The 22,317-nt window shown below is 53.7% G+C and overlaps 1 protein-coding gene across 3 annotated transcripts in view; it reads left to right on the forward strand.

The window, feature by feature from the left end:
* The first annotated feature begins 367 nt into the window (after positions 1-367).
* The window catches only part of PAX5 (paired box 5), a 138,441-nt gene continuing 116,491 nt past the window's right edge, over positions 368-22,317 (forward strand). The window contains exons 1-6 of one of the 3 annotated variants that reach the window (XM_072922207.1): positions 368-1,106; positions 3,828-3,939; positions 7,826-7,991; positions 12,341-12,538; positions 16,695-16,759; positions 18,721-18,849. In XM_072922207.1, the coding sequence (XP_072778308.1) occupies positions 3,897-3,939; positions 7,826-7,991; positions 12,341-12,538; positions 16,695-16,759; positions 18,721-18,849 (601 nt within the window). In that variant the 5' untranslated portion in view covers positions 368-1,106; positions 3,828-3,896. The remainder of the gene's footprint in view (positions 1,107-3,827; positions 3,940-7,825; positions 7,992-12,340; positions 12,539-16,694; positions 16,760-18,720; positions 18,850-22,317) is intronic. The other 2 variants (XM_030258101.4, XM_002192827.5) reach the window with 2 other exon arrangements.

Below are 22,317 nucleotides of genomic sequence, written 5' to 3' on the forward strand. Positions count from 1 at the left end.
AAAAATAAACCAATAAACCTGGGAGAGGTCGAAGCCGCATGATTTTTTTTTTTCCCTTTAACTCTCCCCACCCTCACTCACGGCCGTGGGTCTACATCCGCCACGTGAATGGGAGGTACGGGGGGAGGAAGCCAGAGTGAAGCCCCCCGGGCCGGGAAAATCCTGCCCAGGGCCCCCGCGCTTCCACTGGGCCGCTGTTCTCCAGTCCCCGCCGCAGTCCAGGGGCTGTCCCTCGTCAAGGGGCGCGGGGCAGGAAAGGGCAGGGCAGGCCCGGAGGGATGCGGGCGCGGGGGTCTCTCCGCCACCCCCAGGCGTCCGCAGACGGTTCCCTGTCCCGCCCCTGCGGCGGCCCGGCCCGGCGGGGAGCGCGGCCCCGGGGGCGGCAGCGTCACCCCGGCCCGGGAAGGGGAAGTCGGTCTGCTGAAAAGTTGGTGACAGGTTGGGCAGCAGAGGCAGAGCGGGCAGGTGCCGCCGCCGCTGCCGGGGCGGCGGAGCGCTCGGGGGGCGGCCGGCTGCGAGCAAACTTTGATTCCTGCTACAGAATATGTCAGAGTTTTCCTGGGTTTTGGCTGCGTCTGGGGACATCTTGTGATGTTTGAGAGAACAGGACATGATCTCACATGGCGAGGAGCTCTTTAGTTTCTTAATCATTTCACGGTTCCTTCAGAGGCTTTTTTCCACCTAAAACGTTTAGTTTCAGCTCAGTGATCAGCTGCAAAAGCTCGGCGGGGAGCGGAAGAGTTGAATTATTCCAACCTGAGAGAGCCCCTCACAAAGAAAAAAAAAAAAAAAAAGAAAGGAAAAAAAGAAAAAAAAGAGAAAAAAATAAAGAAGGAAAATAAAGAAAAGAAAGAAGGGGGAAAAGAAAATAAAGAAGAAAAGACAAGAAAAGACAAGAAAACAGAAAGGAGGAAAAGAAAAACGGAAAATACAAGAAAAGAGAAAAGAACACAAAACAATAAAAAAGAAAAGGGGGGAAAAAAGAGGGAAAAGGAAGAGGTTGCAATACGACGTGGAAACTTTTTCTTGCTTCCGTTTCCCCAAGTCCTGAAGAGCCGGAATGGATCTGGAGAAAACCTACGCGACACCCCGAGCCAGCCGCACAGGTGGGACCCGGGCCAGGGAATCCGGGGAGCCCGATGGCTCCGCGGACAAGGGGGGCGCCGACGTGAGCGGGAACGCGAGGCAGAACCGGGCGGGGTGGGACCAAGTGCCCGCCAGGCCGTCGGGGCGGCGCGGAGGGCTGCCGAGAGCTCCGAAAGCCGCGGAGAGGCACCGTGGTGTCCCGTTTGCCCCGCGGCTGGGGCCAAGTGGGCAATGGGACCGGGAGCGGGCTTTGGCGAGCGGCGGCGGGGCCCGTCACGGCGTCCCTGCGGGAGCGCGGCGGCGGCGCGGGCGGTGGAGGGCGCGGAGGCGGCCTGGCGGCTCGGTGGCGGAATGCAATTTCGAAGCGATCGATGGGGCCTTTTATTAGTTAAATCGCCTGAATAATCGTTTAATCGATAAAGCATTTCATGGCGCGGCGGAGGCGGCCGGGAGCGGCAGTGGCCGCAGGGGCAGAAACAGCGACAGCGCTGCCTGGGCCGGGCAGGATGACGAGGACGGGCCGGGGGCCCCGTGACAAGGTGCTCCAAAGCCTCTGCCGCCTCGGGCCCCTGTAGGGAGTCGGGTCGAGGGGTCTTCACCTCAGTACTGGTGTAGAAGCAGAGGGAGAACATGGTCGGGACGGAGGCCGGGCAGAATGTAAGCCGGACTTGCCTGTCCGCTCGTCCCCTCCGCGCAGGACGGCGCTGCACCTCCGGGCCCAGCCTGCCCGCCATCCCCGACGGCTGCCCCGAGCCGAGGCGCCGAGCGGCAGCAGTGAGCGGCCGCCCGACGGACCCGGCGGGGCTGCGCGGGGATCGGCCCTCGCCGTTCTTCGGACTCCGCGGCGGCGGCTCGGCCGCGCCCGGCAGTTTCGACTTCAACGAAAACTCGGCCCGCGCCCCCCCGTCCGCAGCGGCCGCCGGTGCCGCGCTGCCCGAGGAGGGGCCAGGGCACGGCCCCGTTGCCGCCGTGACCTGAAGGGTTCAGCGGGGCCGCAAGGTCTCGCCCCCGCACGGGTTACGCTCTCCCGCACCCTCGTCCCCACAAAGATCCCCGCGGGAGAAGAGCCGGGCGGCGGGGCCGAGGGCGAGGAGGCCGGTTCAGCGGGGCAGCGCCCCGCCGCCAGGGCCATCCGTGGGGCGAGGGAGACTCCCGGGGCCTGCCCGCCGCCGCCGGGATCTGGCCGGGGCAGCACCGCCGCGGGGCAGGACCCGCGGGCGCAGCGGCCCGAGTGGAACCCCGCCGCAGCTGGGCGCGGCGGCCGCCGAGCCCCGGCGCGACGGCGAGCAGCGCGAGCAGGCGGAGAGCCCTGGCCGCGGCCCCGGCCCGGGCTCCCGGGCAGCCGGACCCACGGCACCGACACACGCGCCGTCCGGGCGGCGGGAGAGCGGGGCGGCGGGCAGCGGCGTCGGGCGGCGGGGGACGCGGGCCCGGCCGGGCCGTCGGGGATCCCGGGGGCCGCCGGCCCCGGCGGGGCCCCGCCCGCGCCCGGTCCCAGCGGCCCCGCCCCCGCGCCCCGTTGGCTCGCGGCCCGCCAATCGGCAGCGCCGCCGCTCGGCGGCCAATGCGCGGCGCGGCAGGCGAACTTTGCGATTGGCCGCGGCGCTGAGTGACGGGCCGGCCCCGCCCCCGCCGCTGTCCGCCCGGCGGTGCTGAAGCGCCGCCCGCCGCCCCCTCCGCGCCGCGGGGCGGGGCCCGTCCCGGTCCCGCGCGGCCCCGCCGGCCCCGCCCCGCCCCGGCCCCGCCCCCGGCCCCGCCACAACCCCCGCCGCCCGCCGGCGGCCGGCAGCGCGCCGGGCGCACCGCCCGAGCCAGCCAGGCGCCGCCGCCGCGGCGGCCGACGGCGGGCAGAGGGCAGGGAGGGGGGGAGAGAGAGAGGGGAGGGGGCGCCGCGGCCCCGGCGTGCGGGCAGCGATGGTCGCGCCGCGCCGGCGCCCCAGGTCGGACGGCGGCCTCTGACGGGGCGGCCCGGTCCCGCGGGGCCGCGGCGAGCCCGGCCCCCATCCCGCTCCCCGCCCTCTCGCACACCTTCCCCCGCCGCTCCCCTCGCCCACCGCCGCCGCCCCGCCCGGCGCCGCGAGTTGCTGCGAGCGGCGCGGCGGGGGGCGGCACAGGCGGAGCGCGCCGCCGCCCCGGGACCGAGCCCCGCGGACGGGGCGCCCGCCCCCGCCGCCGCCCGCCTCGGCCGCTGCCGCCGCGCAGCCGCCGGCACCGCCAGCACAAAGAGCCGTCGGGCGGGCAGCGCTGGGCTCCGGTCCGCCGGACAGAGGCGCTCGCCCCTCTCCGCGCCCAGTAACGCCCCGGAGCCCGGCGGTGGGTGCCGCGCATCGGCAGCCGCCCGCGGAGCGGCTGGAACCAGGGGCTCAGCCCGGGGCAGCCGCTTCGCGGCCCCCCGACGGAGCCTCTGGAGGCTGCGAGCGGCTCGGGAGCCGCGTTCGGCCAGCGCTCTTGGATACCGCGATCCGTCACGAGGCAGGACTCTCCGCTTTTTGAGGGATTTTGTTCTATTTTATTTTTCGCCCCTTCTTGGTTCCCTTTTTTCTCTTTTTGTTTTTTCTTTTTCCTTTTATTTTCTTTTTTTGTTGTTGTTTTTGTTTGTTTCGTTTGTTTTGGTTTTTTATTGTTATTGGTTTTGGGTTTTTGTTTTGTTTTGTTTTTATGCGTTTGTTTGGTTTTTTTTTTTATTTGTTTTTTTCGGTTCTGGTCGCTCTCCGTCCTTTTTCGCGGGCTCCCTCCCCCAGCCCGAAACCCGAGCGCCGCCGGCGAATCGAGATCAGCTCGGCGAGGTCGCCCGGCCGCGGACCGCTCCGATGGAAATACACTGTAAGCACGACCCGTTCGCAGCGATGCACAGTAAGTGGCTGCCCTTCAACTTGTCTGAGCGGCCGCGACGGGCTGCGCGCGATCGTCCCCGTCCGCGGGCCGTGCCGGGCTGCCCGCCGACGTTCCCTTCCCCCGGCCAGACCGGTGTGACGGCGGCCGGCCGGCGGAGGGGTGCCGCGGGAGCGAGCCGGTCCGGGCGCCGTTTTCCTGTAGAGAAAGAGCCGATGTCACTGCGTGTGTGTGTCTGTACAGATGGATATATAAACACGTCTCCAGACGTATGTACAGCCATCAGTACATATGGACGCGCGCTTGTGTACATGGATGAGTACATAGATGTTACATATATGTGCTTGTGTTTATTTTTCTCCCTAAATCAAATATCCGCGGGAAAAGCCGCCAGGTATTTCCGATGAACGGAAAAGTTTGCTGCACGACATTCTTTCTCTTTTTCAACATTTTGAAATTCGTTAATTGGAAATAAAGTAAAAAAAAAAACCAAAAAAACTCAACAACTAAACCCCCTAAACAAACAAATAGAAGCCCCCCAAAAGCCCCGAACAAATTGAACTAATGGGAAAGGTGAGGAGCAAGGCTAGAGGGAAGATTTTTTTTTTTTATTTTTATATCCCGAAGAATGGCGTCACGATCGCGGCGTGGGGCGGCGGAGCGGGCAGCCGGTGAAGTTAACAGGTCGTGCGCGATGCGTTCGCCCGAGATTTGTTGTGCCTGAGAGGTCGGGGAAGACTTATCCATTAGCACAGTGTTATGTGAAATGACATCTTCTCTCACGGCGAGTTAAACGCTGCATTATAGCGAGAGATTGCGAGGGAATTTAAGGTAGAACTAATCTAATTTCCTGGTGCACCGCAGCCTTTCGGCTCAAAGAAATTTGTTTGCAAAATAAACCACCGAGCTCCGGAGCTGGAGATTCCTTCCCTCTCTCCCGCGTCCTCTCCACGCTCCCCGTTCATCTGCCCGTTTCCCATCCCTCTTCCCGCCGCTCGATTTCTGGGGTTGTGCAGAGCTGGGACGGTGGCCGGTGACGGGCTCTGTTGCCCCCGTGAAAGCGGACTTTCCATCTCGCGGCAATGAAGCGTTCGATCTCTGCTTTTATTTCTCTCCCGGCATTAAACCAAGTCACTTTTTTCCAAAAGCGAACTTTAAGGTCGGAAAGCCGGCGGTGCGGGGGCGGGGTGTGTGTGTGTGGGGGGGCTGTCCGCGGAATCCCCCGCCGCCGGAGCGCCCCTGGCCCCGGGTGGCGAGCGGACACGCAGCCCACAGCGGACGGGCTCCCCGCGTGGGGTGGACACCCCAGCGGAGCAGCCGCGGCGGGTTTCAGCGACGCCTCTGCCGTCATTGGCGGCTGTGAAAAATCGATGTCGTCCTCAGGAATTTCTGGGCAAACAGAAGGAATAAAACCAAAACGCCGGTGCCTTTTCTCCGGTCCCGACCGCGGCCGGGAAGCCTCCGAGGTCATTTGCTGACAAACGATCTCCGGACCCGCGGCTCCTCGAGGGCGTGAGGGTGGACGTGGGGTCGGGACCCCCATGCAAAAAGGCGGAGGAGGACAGGGAGCCGGCGGCAGCGGGAGAACCGAGGTGGCAGCACGGCCACGGGGAACGGTGGCCGGGGCCGGGGCGGTCCCGAGAGAGATTTCGGTCCCTTCGACACGGTCCCCGCTCCTTCCTCTTCCCGTGTGGGCAGAGCCGCTGGCCGCCGCCGTCCAGGGACGAGAGGACGACGAGGCGGGCTGGGCATAGCCAGAGCGGCCCCGACCCGCGTCGGCGGGTCCCCAGGACGGCCTCCCTTCTCCTCTACTCTCTCCCGCCCGCCCTGGCTTCACCACAGCTCTGGGTTAGGCCCGCGGACCCCCCATAGGGGTCTCCCCCACTCTCGAAATAGCCCCCGAGTCTCTACCCGTGCCTTCTTCCTGCGGAGGCAGGGGCCTCATCCCCGCTCCGAGCCTCGGACGGGGCTCGATGCCCCCCAGCTGCAGCAGCCCCCGGCCCGACGGGGCCCCCGGTCCGCAGCTGCCGGGGAGCGCGACCCCAGCAGAGAGGCCCCGGTGGGCAGGAGCCGGGCTCGGCGCCGGTGCCGCTGCCCAGGGCTGTGGCAGGTTTGGAGGGGGGCACGGCCGTGGCCCCAGCCTTTGTTTCCGGCGCCGGGAGGGTCGATGCTCCTGACTGGGGCAGGCCCAGTTCCCGCCCGCCTCCGGGAATCGGGGACGGGCTCCAGGGGTAGAGTCGGACCCTTCCCTGAGGAAGGCATGTCTTAATGATGCCTTCTCTACCCTTTTATTCCTGATCTTTCCCTTTCTTTTTCTCTCCTTTTATTTTTCTCTAATTCCTTCCTTCCATCCTTCCATCCTTCCATCCATCCTCTCCTCCCTCCCCTCCCTCCCCTCCCAGCACAGGATCTTCCCGCTCAAACTGCGCGGTTCCTTGCACTTAGAACACCGAGGAGCCCGAGGTCTCATCCCGCGCAGTCTCCGGGCAGGTCCCGTTTACCTCCGCCACCGAGCTGTCTCGGGCCCAGCCTCGGTGTCCCGGGCATCCACCCGGGCAGGGCTCCCAGCACCGGTGTGTGCTTCCGGCGCGCCGGAGGGAAGCGCTGGGCCACTGGCAGCCTGCCTCTCTCGCACCGGTGAAGGCAGAGCAGGCTCTTGCCTGCTCGCCACAGCGTTTAATATCACGTATTTCATGCGGGTTCATTATGTGTCCGTACAATGGTAAAAGGTGTTTGCAAAGTTTGACAGCAGTTTGTCAATAGTGAAATAACCAGATTAAAATAAAAACAGCTCTGTATAATTTTTTTTAAACACTGAGGCATTTGGCTTGTCAACTTAGTCAGTACAGTTCCAATCCTGCCTAAACAGAGATGTTTTCTGTATTACTTTTGTTCCAGAATTGGCATCTGTACTATCTCTGTGGCTTGTTTTTAACTTCTCACTCCTCTGTAATATAAGTAGTTGGATGAATAACAACATAAGAGTTAATCATATTACCTTCTAGTATAGGGGATTAATGTGTATTCATGGGGTTTACACAGCTTCACTGCTATTCCTCCAAGTGAGTCCTGTACCCAGTCAGATATATAATTCACTTTGCTAAAAGTGCACAGTGAAAATCTGTTCAAAAAGGAGTCATATACTAGGCTTGCCCAAGTGTTCATGTTTTATTTGTGGGGTCATAATATCTGCCAAGACAGCTGTACATTCTAGGAGAAGAATGTATTTCTTTCTTTTTATTTTTTTTTCCTTTTCCTTTATTTTCTTTTCTGTCTTTCTGTCTCTTTCTGTGTCTTCCTTGTCTTTCTTGTGTTTCTTTCTTATCTTTCTTGTCTTTTTGTCTCCCTTTCTCCTTCTCTCCCTTTTTTTCCCTCTTTCTTTCTCTCTTTCTTTTCCCCTTCCCCCACTTGATTAATTCACTGCATCTGGGGAAAACCAAAGCAAAACACAGTGTGTTTAATTTCAGGTATTTCTGTGCTTAGACAGAGGCAGTATGTGGGCTGAGTGATCACCCAGCCTTATTTTCCACTGGCTTCCGAGCCCGGGGCTCTGAGACGCCTCCGCTCCACGGGACAGCGCTAGGCCTGCCCTGCAGGTCGTGGCTGCGCTAACGCGGCTGCGGGAGGAGGGTGGTCCGGGGTGCCGGACGTGACTGAGGGGCTCCTCAGTCCGTTCTCCCGCAGGGGACCCCCGATCTGCCTTCAGGCAGGAGGGAGCTCCCCTCCAGCAAGCATCATTGCGGCAGCGAGGTCACCTCCGTGCTGCTCCCGGGAAAATCGGACCGGTGCTGGGGAGGCGGCTCCCAGCGCCGGTGAGCGCCGGGGCTGGAGGTTCTGCCCGGCAGAGACAACTGAAACTCTCACACAGCTCTTCTCCTGCCCTTCTCCCCTCCCCCGTGTGTTTCAGGACATGGAGGCGTGAATCAGCTGGGGGGTGTTTTTGTGAACGGCCGCCCTCTCCCCGATGTCGTTCGCCAAAGGATTGTGGAGCTCGCCCACCAAGGGGTCCGGCCGTGTGACATCTCCCGGCAGCTCCGCGTCAGCCACGGCTGTGTCAGCAAAATACTTGGCAGGTAAAGGGGCACGGCAAACGCTTCTGTGTCCGTCAAGGGAAAAGTGTCTGTGCCAGCCCCAGACCTAGAGGCTGCAACCAGAGACAGGAGACCAGTCCAGTGAAGGGAGCGACTTCCTGAGGAGTCGTGTTTTTATGTGTATGATGTGGAAAGAAAGAGCCAATATCCGTAGGTCTTGTAAGCCCCTGTTACAGTTTCTAATTCTAATGCAAAATGCAGAATGCCATTTGCTGTATATATAGTGCATGTCCTGCACCTGTCTGCTCTGAACAGGAAGGGAAATCTGGGAGTCATATTCAACAAAACGTGAAAAAAAGTAGAACTTGTGAAAATTACTTGTTTTACTTCCTGAGCAGAACTCTTTTTAAACAATATTATCATTATATATTCCATCAATATTGCGGCATGCACATTCATGCAAGCTATTCTGCAATCTATCCCACTGTTTATAATTAAACATCTTTTTCCAGTCTTCTACTGGATTAAGAGAGTACAGAACACCACAAGTAACTATCTTAAAGATATTTTGGCTACTTTGAGAGCAGCTCTCTGTTCAGCCAAGAGCTGCTCAAACACTATGGCAGCAGGATATTAAACTCTGAATTTATATTATTTCCTGATTGCCTTTTAAAATTTGGTGTAGTTTTAGGTAAGAAATGCCATGCTCGCTTTTTCCCTTTTTGATTTCTTAATCTTCTGTGCAAACCTAAACCTAATTTGAGTAAATTACCATTTTCAAATTATTTTGAGCCCCAGGTATTCTTACAGACTTAGGGAACTTATAACAAGAGGAATTTTTTTTTTTTTTACAAAGCGTTTTACTTTATCAACTGGAAAAGTTAATTACTGACTTGTTTGTTGTGATTTCACAGTTAATTTCATTGTTTAGCATTTTACTATTTTATTTTACATTTATTTTCCAATTCCTAAGAAGCATGCTTTCCTGGACATACCATAGCTGCAAAGACAATCAAGGTGTTTAATTTTTAGCAACACACAGGGGAGGTACTGATCAGTCAGTGGCTGTATTAGTGCTCAGACCTGTCAGGACCAAAGGCCCCTGGTTTTGCAGTTCTTGTCGCTGTTTTCTGCACAACCATCTTACCCATGCTCTCCAAACTCGTGAGCAGCAGCTCCACATCCCCACTCAGTGTCAGAGCTGCCGTGTGTAGGCTGCACTCGGCGCTCCTGCTTCATCTCTCATCCTTCCTCACAGGGTTTTGCCTTCCCTGCAACCTGCATGCACTTCTGCTGGAGTTTTGAGAACACAAATGCCTTGAAGTGGTGTGGCGATGAGAACTTTCCATGGGCTTTATGCTGCCCACCACGGGCTGTTTCACTCAGTTACGGCTCCACACGTGCAGCTAGCACAGGCTCCTGCTCCTGCCTGCCTGGCTGCCTCCTGTTTGGCTGGTGATGCTCAGTGCTGCGTTCCCATCAGGACCAGCACACAGCTTGGAAACAGACAATTGACTTATCCACCAGGCAAAATTCTGATGGTTTTACTTTTGGCAATTAGGTCTGCTGTTAGATATATTTGCACGATTGAGCTCAGAGTGAGGTTCCAGAGCTCTGTCATTAAAGTTGTCAACAATAAATTGGAATTTCATAGCTCATTATTTTCCTAACTAATAATTACAGTGGGTAAAATGTCTCTGTAATTGCAGCTCTGTGTGTATGTTTTCTTGTATGTGTGCATGTGTGTGAAAAAGGGGAATCCTTATGATAAATCCTTGCATTTGGAATTTTTTTTTCAAAATTTTTCAGTACTAGATACAGTTTTAAAAAGTCTATCCAGAGGCAGGTAGCCAGCTGTTGCAGGGCAAGTGAAGCTCTTAACCCTCTGAGGAGGGTGCTGTGGTGGTGCCCACCCCACACCTGCCTTTGCAGCTCGCTGAAGCAAAAGGCCCTGACCTGATGCACATGGAATAATGCTGGCTGCAGCGATCTTTGCCTTTAAAATGGAGATGAGAGTCAGAAACGCTGGAGCCATGCAGCCTGCAGGCCTTGTGACTGCGCCCAGATTCACTGCTGGGGGAGAGGAGGGGGATGTCTGTGTGTCTGTGACGGCGCAGGGTGAGGACTGTCCCCATGGTGCGGGGTGAGGACTGTCCCCGTGGCGATGCCCTCCCACGTGCAGAGAGGGGATCTGGACCCCATCCTGCATCTCCCTGGCAGGACGAGCCTTCCTTGGGCTGGCCTTGAGGCCATGAGTGCAGGCAGGTGGGCAGAGCTCAAAGACTTGGAGGTCTTGCTGCCCTGAAGGCACCAGAGCGTTGTCCCCTGGTGAGCTCATTGCAGGTGCAGCACAGTGGTGGCAAGGGCCCTCTCTGGCTGTCGGACTGTGGAATCAACCAGGGCAGAGCCATGGCTGGTCTCTACAGGCACAGCATCCTGCACTCTTGGGAGTGCTCCCCTTGGCCAGGCTGTCCTGGACTGCAGGGCACTGACCTGCAAGGAAGCACTAAGAAACATTTGTGAAATCCACAATTTTGGCTAGATCTAAGAAAATTGTGACTTGTCTGGTGGCATTTGTAGTGTTGCCTGACTGCATTCCACATCCTCCTCAAAGAAGTGGTGCCAGCAACCTCAACCTCAAGATTTTGAGGCTGGAGGTGCAAGATTTTAGGAGGTTTATGGGCCATGTTTGCCATTGTTTTGTCATGTCCTCATGGAAGTGAAAGGGGAACAAAATTTTCCCCCTCTGCCTTAAAACTCACAGCATTTAGGGGCAGCAGGAGGGTTAATCCATCTCTAACACTCAACGCTTGCCATTATGGATATTGCATAAATGGCTCATGGAGACTGGTAGGCCTGAGTCAACATTTGCACACAAAGTATCTGAGAACATGTACTAACAATTTGGTGCTAGTCTCTCTAAAGGAACCTTAGGCCCTGCATGCAGAGCTCTCCCAGAAAAACTGAGACCAGGTAGCCAGGCAAAAATTTGATGAACATGATTGCATGTTTCAGGGAGGCAGACTTTGGCTGTGCAGGCTGTTTGTACTCTGCACAGACTCAAAAGATGGGTGAATTTTTTTTTTTGTATTTTTGTATAATGGTTATGTCAGGTAGTTGCAGGGAAAATACATTAATAAGCAGTCTTATCTTCCTGCTTGGGAGTTTTTTCTGAGCTAGGAATGGGGGGACAGAGTGGTGAGCGGTTGTGATTGAGCTGCTGCAAGCACAGCGCGGTGGGCACCTGGTTGAGAGGTGACGGAGTCGGGGTGTGCTCTGTGAGAAAGGGGGTGCAGGATTAGGGCAGCCAGGGTGGTAGCTTATTATGTGGGGTTTGGTTTTCATCTGGTCGTGTGAAAATTCACAGGATACAAAGAAGTTCAGGGCTGTGAGACAAGACCCCTAAGTGGAACGCCCTGACAGCAGCAGGGAGGAATAGAATCTCTCTCTCGGTCTCTGTTCTGGCCCTCAGCATGTGAGATGCAACTTCTGTTCCTACCAGCATATTCAGGACTATATTAAAGGAGGAGACTTGCAGGGCCCGGGGATCTCAGCTGCCATGTGTTTTGGGAAAGCTACCGAAAGCAGCTGATCTTGTGTGATGTACATGTGAAAAATCGGTCAGATTTATATTGGTTTAGGGATCTCAGTCTCCACCTTTCCTGGGGGCATGGCATCAGCAGAGCTGCTGGTGGTGGTGAAGATGTTGCACCTGAGGAAGTGCTGGTCACAGAAACCAACCCTGCCTCAGCTGGACTCCTCCGGAGCATGAGCAGCTCCCTTTCCCTCAAGATTTGTTATTGAAATTAAACTGAAAACATAATGATGAAAGAATACATTTTGAAAAATATTAATTATTAAAACCATAACATGCATATTTAAATAATAAAACAGGAAAAATATATACTGGTGTATTTATTCCAGAGGTGCAAATAAAATACAATACCTATCCTTCATTTCACTTTGAATCATAACAAGCTGTAGATTTTAATGACAGCATTTCTGTAAAAACAGTTATTTGCTACAAAAAGTCCACTGCAAAAAGTAGTCATTGGTGTGATTTGTTTCTATTATTGCCAGTACTGCTGATTAATAACACACATTTTCAGTTAATTTTGGATCTCAGCATGCCCTTTAATCTTGCATTGTTTCTTTTGTCTTGCTATTACAGAAAAATATATATTGTATCCTGAGGCCCAGTTCCAATTACTATAAGTTAATCTATTAGGTGATAAAGAACCACACAGGCAGGAAATGTGTATGTGAAAGTGAAGATGTATCTCAGGATTTTCTGGGGTTTGGTTACCTTGAAATGATGTTCTCTATAAATCTCAGAGCATGTTCTCTGTCTGTGTGTGATAACCAAAGCTTTGTTTTGGATGTTGTCCCAGGTATTATGAAACCGGGAGTATTAAGCCTGGAGTGATTGGAGGATCAAAACCAAAGGTCGCCACACCCAAAGTCGTTGAAAAAATTGCAGAGTACAAACGCCAAAATCCCACCATGTTTGCCTGGGAGATCAGGGACAGACTCCTTGCTGAGCGAGTGTGTGACAACGACACTGTGCCCAGTGTCAGTTCCATTAACAGGTAAAGCTCGCATGGCTCTGGGGTGGACACTCTATGGAAGCACGATCACCATGGCTTTGTCTTGTAGCAGGACTGGGTGCTCGGGGCTGCTTGTAAGAAAAGCAGCTTCACCTGTTTCCCTAGGGCACGTGGGCCTGGGGAGCAGCTGTGGGCTCACCTCGCTAGCTGAAGCAGGGTTTCCTAGGAGCGGGCAGCTTCTTCTGCCAGCCTTTGCTTCTTTTCCATCCTTTTCCCTGTTTGTGAGTAGGAGGACCTTGCTGGGAATGACCCTACGTGTTTGCTACCAGCAAAGCCCCTGTTCTGCTTTTTGGGGTGAGGGTTCAGTGGGACAGGCTTTGCCCAGGGGGGAAGCACAGATGGCCATTGAGTAGGGTGCCAGTCATCTGGGTAAGAAAGGGACCCAAGGCATGGGTCTGAGGTACTGTTTTGTCACCTGACACCCAGTTGGTGCTGCTGACATTGGCCCAGGCCTGTGAATATCAGTGGGGGGTTTGGTTGGTAGTGTCTGAGGGCCTCCACTGTCTCCTTTTGCTTTGGAGAACTCAAGTGACCTGGAATTGCTTTTGATAATATGCAGGGGAATCTGATTTGGAGACTGAGTCCCGTATTTGGGTGTTTTGCCATGGCTTTGCAAGTCAGGACTGGGCTCATAGAAGGCCTGGTTAGGAGCTCCAACCTCTGCCTTGTCCATTACACCTTCTGTGCCCATGGTTTCCTCCTGAGTCAAGTGATGTATAAGGCCGGAAAAACCTGAAATACTGTGTGACATCTCCAGGCCTGCCAGGGCAACAGCCAGAATTGATACTTGAATAGAAGAGCTTTTGGGCACCCATGGCCCTGGCAAGCAGGGTTTGTAAATTTCACTTTGTTCCGGGCTTCCTCCTCACCACATTGGTGAGATGGTTTTCACTTGTGCAACTGTATGCAAATGCTTTGAATGCAGCTTGCTATAAAATCTCTCATTTGCGTCCAGACGTGAAATAAATTGATGCAATATTCTTTTATTGGCTATCCCAATCTGATTTGCATTCATGGAGTTGCCGCTTGAGTAGCTGGAGTGGCTTCCCCAGCGTTAGCAGGGAGTGCAGTCTCTGCCCTGATGGACTAAATGTCGAGTCATGTGTTGGTGGAATGAAAATTAAAAAATGGGTCAGTTCGTGTTTTGCTGCTTGGGAGCCCCTGACTTGGAGGCTCCAGAGCATCACGCAATAACTCTATGGACATGGTGTCTTCAGTTTAAACAGGGTGTGAGGAATATTACAGACACCAGGAAAACCAAAGGAAAATATCAAATACCTAAGGTAAAATATCAAATACCTGCTTCCATTAATGTCAACGAGCCATGTGAGAAGCATGGCTGTTAGAAGCAGTCCTCTGCTTGTGTAGGAGAACTTCACAGGCCTCCAAAAAACTACCAAAAAAGGCAGTCACAGCTCTAGGTAAAAGGGAGATTTAAGTAGCTTCCAGTCATATTTTGAGCCAGTTTCCATGTTTCTCTTGCTGTGTCCCTGTATGTTTCCACGCTCATAATGCCCACATCCCTACTGCCCTTTTATCAGAAAACCAGTTTGTGATCTGTCACTAAGGTTTTTGGCTGTAAATCTAATTCTTTCTCATCTCCTTGTGACTCTGGCTAAGATCTTCTGCTTTTCTCGAAGGTTTGCAATACCTTTCAAGAAATGCATGCAATCTGTTTGAGTCAATCTGTTTACCCAGAGACTCGTTTTTGCCAGCTTAGGAGCTCATCATGAAAACCCAGACTGAACAATAATGTGACAAAGAACCTGGAATTCACATCAAAACACTTGGCTTTAATGCTAAATCCTACAGTTCCAGCAGTCTGTGGGGTTTGTTTCCATACTTAACATTGAGTGTATACTTTGGGGCTTTGCTGGTGGGAAACGACGCAGGCCCCTGCCCACAATATTCTTGTTCAGCACTGAGGTACAAATGAGGGGCTGCCTGGTCAGCACAAACCTGAGCCTAGATCTCGCTGAGTGGTTCCTGTCCTGCAGCAGTTGCCATTTTGGCACGGGGAGGATGGAGGCACGCTCTGGTTCTCTGTCCCTGTCCCCGCGGTGCCGGGCGTACTCGCCGGGGCGGTGTTGTTCCCTCCCACGATCCTGATGCTGGTCCTTGGAGCGCTGTGGTTTATGGGGATGGACTCGTGCCTTTTAGCAGACAAGTTTGAGCTGCTGCCTCCATTTAAGAGTGAATAATAATAATTATTATTAATTAATAACATTAATTTTAATAATAGGCCACTCTTCAATGGCAGAAGCAAGTCTGGTTAAGACTTAATTAATCATTGTGATTAGCTTTGCTCAAATCAACTGAGAGCTGTCCAGCTGCTTTCAAGTGCTCCAGTCTCCATTCCTCCAGAGATAAAGATGTTTGTGTATCAGAAGGCCCTGGACACCCTTTCTTCACCATGACAGCCTTGTGCAGTGGGCTCTTTCCACTCTTGACCTTGCAGAGTCCTGTATTTTGGCTGTGCTCCCCCACCAAAGCTGCTGTCCCAGCTGTTCCTGCCCCCCACACTGGGCTGGCTGTTCTGGAGTCTGTTGCTGTAACCCATCTTCTGGTTATGCCTGACACCCAGCACTTCACTCTGGGGCTGGCAGCTGAAAGATGGCTCGTGTACAGACCAGACCTCTGCCAGCCTCCATCAGACTCCTCCGAGGAATGGGAGGGGAAGAGGTTGGCAGTGCATTGTTTTCTGGGATGGAGTTGGGTTTCACCAGTGGTGGTACCTGTGCCTGCTCCTCCTCTCCTCTCCTCTCCTCTCCTCTCCTCTCCTCTCCTCTCCTCTCCTCTCCTCTCCTCTCCTCTCCTCTCCTCTCCTCTCCTCTCCTCTCCTCTCCTCTCCTCTCCTCTCCTCTCCTCTCCTCTCCTCTCCTCTCCTCTCCTCTCCTCTCCTCTCCTCTCCTCTCCTCTCCTCTCCTCTCCTCTCCTCTCCTCTCCTCTCCTCTCCTCTCCTCTCCTCTCCTCTCCTCTCCTCTCCTCTCCTCTCCTCTCCTCTCCTCTCCTCTCCTCTCCTCTCCTCTCCTCTCCTCTCCTCTCCTCTCCTCTCCTCTCCTCTCCTCTCCTCTCCTCTCCTCTCCTCTCCTCTCCTCTCCTCTCCTCTCCTCTCCTCTCCGGCAGCAAAGGGAGCAGTTTTCAGGCACAAGGAGGGGAAATTCTCGTTCTGGCACTGCTGCTGTACCCGTGACTGGGGAGTGTGTAGTGAACCAAAGGTGTGGTTCCTTCCAGCCTGTTCCAATTCTGCCATAGCCTGAGGCAGAGCTGTGTGATCTCCAGAGGTATTTCTGACCATGGGCAGGTAAATAACGTGCGTAGCAGCTCCCCAGAATCTCCCTTCATAGCAGGTACCCTCTGTCCTGCACCACCACACAGGACTTCTGCTTTATCTGTCTCTGGATTTTTTCTCATTGACGTCACTATCAATCAGAGCAGCAACTGCATGTACCCAGTGATGACAAATGTAGTCATTCAGCTTTTAAGATTAGCACTTATTCCAACACTTAAAAAAAAAAAAAAAGGCTAAGCTGATCCTTTCCTGAGGCGTTCAAGTGCCTCTGTCCATGTGAGTACCGGGAATGCTCTAGGAAGAGCCTTGCAAGTGTGTCCCAGCAGCCGAGAGAGCAGACCACAGCCTGCGGGGACCTTTGGGCTCAGGAGGTTCCAGCTCCCTGGGCAGGGCGTGCTGGCGTGCTGGCTGCTCAGAGAGCTGTGGATGTCTGTTCCCTGGGCAGTGAGCACTGGCTCCTCAAAGCCACCAAGGCACCAAACTCTGAAGTGTTCTCAGAACCATCCGGATGCAATCCTGCTCAGTGTGCTCTGGGATGACCTTGCTTGAGCAGAGAGGTTGGACCTACTGTCCACTGTTGTCTCTTCCAACCCAAACCGCTCTGTCATTCTGTGACTCTGTGGAATGTCACCCTGATGACTCTAAGGGCAGGGGCTGGGGGCACAAATGTGGTCCTGGGTCCACCTGCCAAACTTTGGTCTTTCAGTGAACGATGAGGGGAACATATGCAGAAAGGCATTTCTCGTATTGATGTAGGTGTTCTGCACTGAAAAAATAGTGTCTAATGCTCCTACCATTGCATGCCTAAGCCAGCTAAGTGGTCATGTTTTTTTCCATTACTCACAGGATCATACGGACCAAGGTGCAGCAGCCACCCAATCAGCAGGTCCCAGCTTCCAGTCACAGCATAGGTAAGGAAAACTTTAAAAAATACATTAAAAAATAATAATGGATTACAAATATTCTGAAGAACTTTTAATCATTCTTATGGACAGATAATTCTGCATAAAACACTTCAGCACACGTGCTAATGTGCCTTCTTTGTCATTCTCCAAGGGCTGAACATAGTAAATGAATTTTATAAATACTGCTAAAAGGTTTTGAATTTTACTGATTATTATGATAAATAGCTTTCACCATGAGACAGAAAATTGAAATCTAAACCAAAAAAACCCCACTAATAGGGGTCTATAGAATGTCAGATAATTAAAGTAATAAATCAAGAAAGGGATACTTATTCATAACATTTTCTGCATCATTAGTCAGTAAGTAGTTTTGAATGTGTTTTTTCCATCTATCAACCGTCCCTTCCATAGTTCTTTGTGCACTTGCAGTCTTGAGTGAAGAGGTAGCAAAACTTTCTGAAACTTTTAATTCAGCCACAGAACAGTGATGTTGCAACCTGAGGGAGGTGGTGCTGGTGGAGGGTGACCCAGAGGAGACCCCCAGGCTGCTGAGACACCCTCAGCCCTTCTCCTGGCTGACAGTGTCTCTCTGAGGAGGGTGGGTGCTTCCGTGCTGCAGGGATGGAGTGGCTCAGTCGGGGTCAGGGCTGCTCTCTTATTGTCCCTGTTCCATCAAACCTGTCAGGGCACTGGTCAGCCCTTGCTTCATAGGAAGTGGTGGGGGCCCCAAGTTTCTCTCTGCCTTTATGTTGTCACCTGTGATATGGTGAAATGCTTGCTTCTCTCTTGGCAAGGGTGTGCTGGCACTGGGAGAAAGAGAGTGGAGGCGCAGAGCAGCCTGCGCTTTCTCAGCCTGTCAGAGGAGTCATGCTGTTGACCCTGCTCCCTTAGCCTTTCTCTGCAGAAAATGCCAAAACAATCCTGGGAAAGAAAAGCTTCTTTTATCTCACTGTGGTGGCTTAAGTGCTGTCTTTTCTTGAAAAAGTCAAGAACAGAGAAGAAAAATCCTGTTTCTCAGGGCATTGCATTGATAGAGGGAGCATGAATTCCTAACATGGGTTTGCTCTGTGTGAGTTGTGTCTGGGGGTCTTTGGTGTGGTCCCACATGTGTATCCCCCCATCCTGTCCTTGGGGTCTGTGTGGATGTAGGGACATGGCAGGACAGGCTCAGCCTGTAAACTGATGGAGGTGATGGTGGTGCTCCCTCCTCTGCCTGCTTCCGTGAAGCCTTGGACACCTAGAGCATCACAAGGGCGGTGTTTGCTGCACAATCTGGCACATCCAGACTGCCCTGGAGTTACTGCCCTTGATGGACACAAACAGTACTATTTTCTCTTCCAAAGCAAAATGAATTTGGGTCATTTTTCTGGGAACCTCAGGGTCTTTCAGCCATCCATTCCCAGGCAACCCTAGGTGTGCAAGGTCTCCACTGGCCAGAGGCTAATGGTGTGGTCTAACAGGATGCAGACAGCACAGTACAGCAAATGCAGGTTGCTCTGCTCCCAGGACGTTCCTGTCCCAGAACCTGTTCCACCCTCTTTTGGCAGCTCCTCTCTCTGCATGACTGTTCCCAGTGAGCTCGGTCCACCTTGCTGGTGGCAGGGGCTGCTGTGTCATTGGAGGGCCTCTGCTGTCCCAGGCAATGTGCTGTTCCACCTAGATTGTGTGAGATAGGGTGTCTGGCTGCTAAGGAAAAGCATCTTCTGTCCCTCAGCACATGGACCCAGCCCCTTGTGATGGGGGCAGGGGCTGACCATGCCTCTCCTCCCACCCCTGCACTGGGCTGCTGTGGCATACTGCTGGGTTGGGCTGGGCATGGCTGGGGTGGGTAAGGGCTCTTCCTGAACTGGAGGGGCCACGATGGCCAGCTGAGCCCCAGCCCACGTCCCACACGCCATGGGGGTCAGTGGCTTTTGGGAAAGCTGGTGCCCGTGTCCTGTGACTGACTGCCTGTCCTTGCCTTGCAGCCTCCACAGGATCAGTCACCCAGGTGTCCTCTGTAACCACTGACTCCGCTGGCTCGTCCTACTCCATTAGTGGGATCCTGGGAATTGCCTCCCCCGGCACTGAGAGCAACAAGCGCAAGCGGGATGAAGGTAGCAGGAGCTGTTTTCTGGGAGGGGAGGGGCAGGGCTGGGGCCGTGCTGCATGCTCGTGATGTGATGGAGCTGTGGACATCCCTGCAGTGCAGCTTGGGTCTGCTCCAGCAGGACTTTGCCAAGGTCACAGACAAGGCAGGGGCCATCCCAGTGACCCAGTGGCCAGGAGCAGGGGCTTGTCCAGGTGTTTTGGAAAGCCATGGCAGTGTGTCAGTTTTGAGCCAGACCTTCCTCCACACTGTGGAACTTCTCCCTCCTGCCAGCGAATAGGGGAAGAGACACAGTTGTGTTGACTCTGTGACCACCTGAAATAGGAAATATCTGCAAAGTGACAGAAAATTAACTGCATAGACATCTGCTGTGCTGCTTCTCTCAGGACTTGCTTCACCAGGGACATTTGTCAGTCTTGAAGGGTGGAAATAAGCACAGTCCAGTTGGGGTTGGATATTGTTGATGCACTCCTCAGATCCACAGGGTGTATGGTCCTGTTTTGTTCTGCATCCTACTGAAAATAGTGTTTTGGAGAGAAAGGCACTGGAGATGGAATGGAAGGTACAAGAAGATAAATTCTCTGCTAGTGTCTCTTTAAAGTACCTTCAGTTTAAAGCATTACTTTCATTTTGGAAATGTGTACATAGAGAAGCTGAGGCCATGGCTGTGGGCAAAATTTGTATTGCAGAGGGGACACCAGAACTGTAGTGGGGCTTTTTCAGCTGGGGGTGCAGAGGGCATGTGGAGGAGGGGTGACTGCCTTTCCTGCTGAATCAGCCTCCTGCCCCTTGCTGAGGAGCATCCTCAGCTCCTGCTGCTGGTGCAGATCCAGCAGTGCCCTGCAAACAGTGCAGGTCCAGATCCTTGCGCTGCCCCTTGCTGCCCAAACCCTCCTGGATGGAGGGGGTGGTGGGGGGTAGGCTGGAGCTGTAGTGGCAACCCCAACCTGCCCCCAACCCTTGGGGGAAACACAGCTAAAATCAGAAGCCTGGTGCCTGAGCTGTAGGAACAGCGTCACGTGCCTGTGCATCCTTTAGTGGAAACACATGATCAGGTTGCAGAGTAGACCCAGATTTACTGAACTGGGAGAGAAACTGCAAGAGGCTGGGGGGCCAATTTCAGCCACATGGGAACTAATTTGATGGTGGAAGTATAAAGCGCCTTGTGCTCAGGTTCTTGCTAAATAACACCATTGCTACTTAACTCTGTGATTATACACCTAATTTTTTTTTTCCAAATCCAGGTTATAAATGCATAGTTAAATATATGCATTAAAGCAGGTAGGGTAGAAGTTTTATATTTTATCAGCCAGGTTGGGAGACAGGCTGTCTGTATTGATCCTACATGGTTCCAGTGCCACAAAGCCATTTTTTGGGTGCCTGTCAGAAGATGGTGCTTTAACTGCAGAGAAAAGAATTGTTTCCTTGAAAAGCAAAAGCCGTTCCAGAAGTAGAGCTGAGAACCTCCTCAGCTTCTTTCAGTTCACGTTCAGAAACGAGCATGTGATTGCTAAAGCAACCCCCGTCAATTTGGCAGGATGAATCATGGGGTTTGAGCTCCTAGGCTGGACAATAATGCTGTCCTCAGCAGGCTGTTTAAGCTGCTTTTGTAACTGCTTTGCTTTTTGGCTCAGGGCTGCAGGTTTGGAGAGTCAGGTACTCCAACATCTTTGTCTCTTAGGGGGGCACCCTAGAAGCATCCATAACACCCTCCCTATCCTGCTTACCACAAGGTCCTTCTGGATGTGTGTGTGTGGGTGCATTGTGCTCGTGGGGCTGTCCCAAGGCTCTGATAAAAAGATCATATATCCTATATGTTCCTCTGATATAAAGAGGAGAAGCATGTCACCTAATTTGGCCTGTATCACGATGTGGGTGCCCAAGAAGCAGAGGTAATTTAAGCGTTTCCCGACTTTGGGGAGGCTCTCTCCGCAGAGGGCCCCTCGCATTATGTCCTTTGTCTGTAGCTGTTGGAAGATGAGTGCCTGCTGCTCTGCCTCCCTGCACACATTTCCTGCAGCCACTGGCTGTGCAGTGCTGTACAGATGTCCTGGTTGCCCTCAGCCTGGGGGTGAGGTGGGATGGACTTGCCCTTCCAGCTGCACTGAGCACTGGTTATAATTCAGTAATCAGTTTTGTTCTCCTCACTCTTGACATTTTATTAGCAGATGTCACCAGTATTTAACCCAGTGGGGAGCTTGCTGGGTAGCAACAGGGGCAAACCAAATCAGACAGTCTTTATTGGTTTATATAGCTGAAGGTGTCATTTTTTCCGCTGTTGTAATATGGACTTGGAGCAGATGTGCCTTTGTGGGAGATCAGTTGCTTTCACTTTTGGTTAAAGGACATGCTGCTGGAGACTGGCATGAGGAGCAGGCTGTCCCGTAATGAGGCAGAGAAACACAGGCAGCTGCTGCAGCCCCCAGCAGTGGAGGATGCCAGGCAGCCACCTTGCTGCTCTGCCCTCAAATTGCCTCCTCAGGTGCAGTGGTGGCAAATTTACCCTGCCCTACGTCTCAGGAAAGGATTGTAGAAGTGCAGATGGGTGATAGGAATGCACAGAGTGACCATGACAGGGTGCCTGCTCTCAATGGGGTCTATTTTAGGGCAGCAAGACCTCAAGTCAGAGCAAGCTGAATGCTTCATCCACTGCTGAGAGCCAAGATGCAGGGGCTGGTTTCACTGCACCAGCAACAGCTGGTCGGGTGAGCAGTGGTGATTGCATGATGGACACCTGACGTATTTTGGGAAGTGCTGAGCACCTCCTGACTGAAAGTCACTGCTATCTGAAGTGAGGTTAAGCAATCCTTTTTGAGCACTGAGAATAGAGCAAAAGACACTTGTCTGCAGGTGGGTGCGTAGGAGACTGGGGGCAGGACATGTTTTGGGGAAAAAGGAGACTGCTGGGCCATAAGTGCTCTGGAGGATTCACTGAGAATGACGGGGGAAGAAGGGCCAGTGCACAGCCAGGCAGAGCCCAACCCTCCTTCTCCCTTCACTCCTCTCCTTGCTAGCCCTAGTCTCCATTCTGCAGAGCTGTGCAGGTGTGGAAGAGATGTCAGAACGGCTTATGCCCAAACGTAAGCACAACAACTGCTGTGCTTGTGCTGTGCCAGCTGAGAGGGATCCTGGAGCAAGAATGCAGGCTTGAGGCATGGGATGTGCTTCTCAGCTGGAATCTCCTTGTGTGCTGGGACTGTCTTTACGGGAGAGTGACATCTCTTCATCAAAGGACTCCGGCATCCCAAAGAGCCTGTGCTCCGTGGGAATCATGTTGTGCCTGTGGTCCTTTCCAAGGGGAGTGTGTGGGGACAATGCTGGCACCTACATGCTGGGTGTAGCTCTGCTGCACCTTGTGCAGAATGCTCTGCTTGCTGGTGTTAGAGGGCTTGAGCTTCTCTGCGTATGTCTATATGCAAATTCTGCCTTCGGTATCAGCAGCTGCTCTTTGTGTTGTGCTGCAGCTGTGGGTGCT

This window comes from Taeniopygia guttata, chromosome Z (assembly GCF_048771995.1).
Source record: "Taeniopygia guttata chromosome Z, bTaeGut7.mat, whole genome shotgun sequence".
Lineage (NCBI taxonomy): Eukaryota > Metazoa > Chordata > Aves > Passeriformes > Estrildidae > Taeniopygia > Taeniopygia guttata.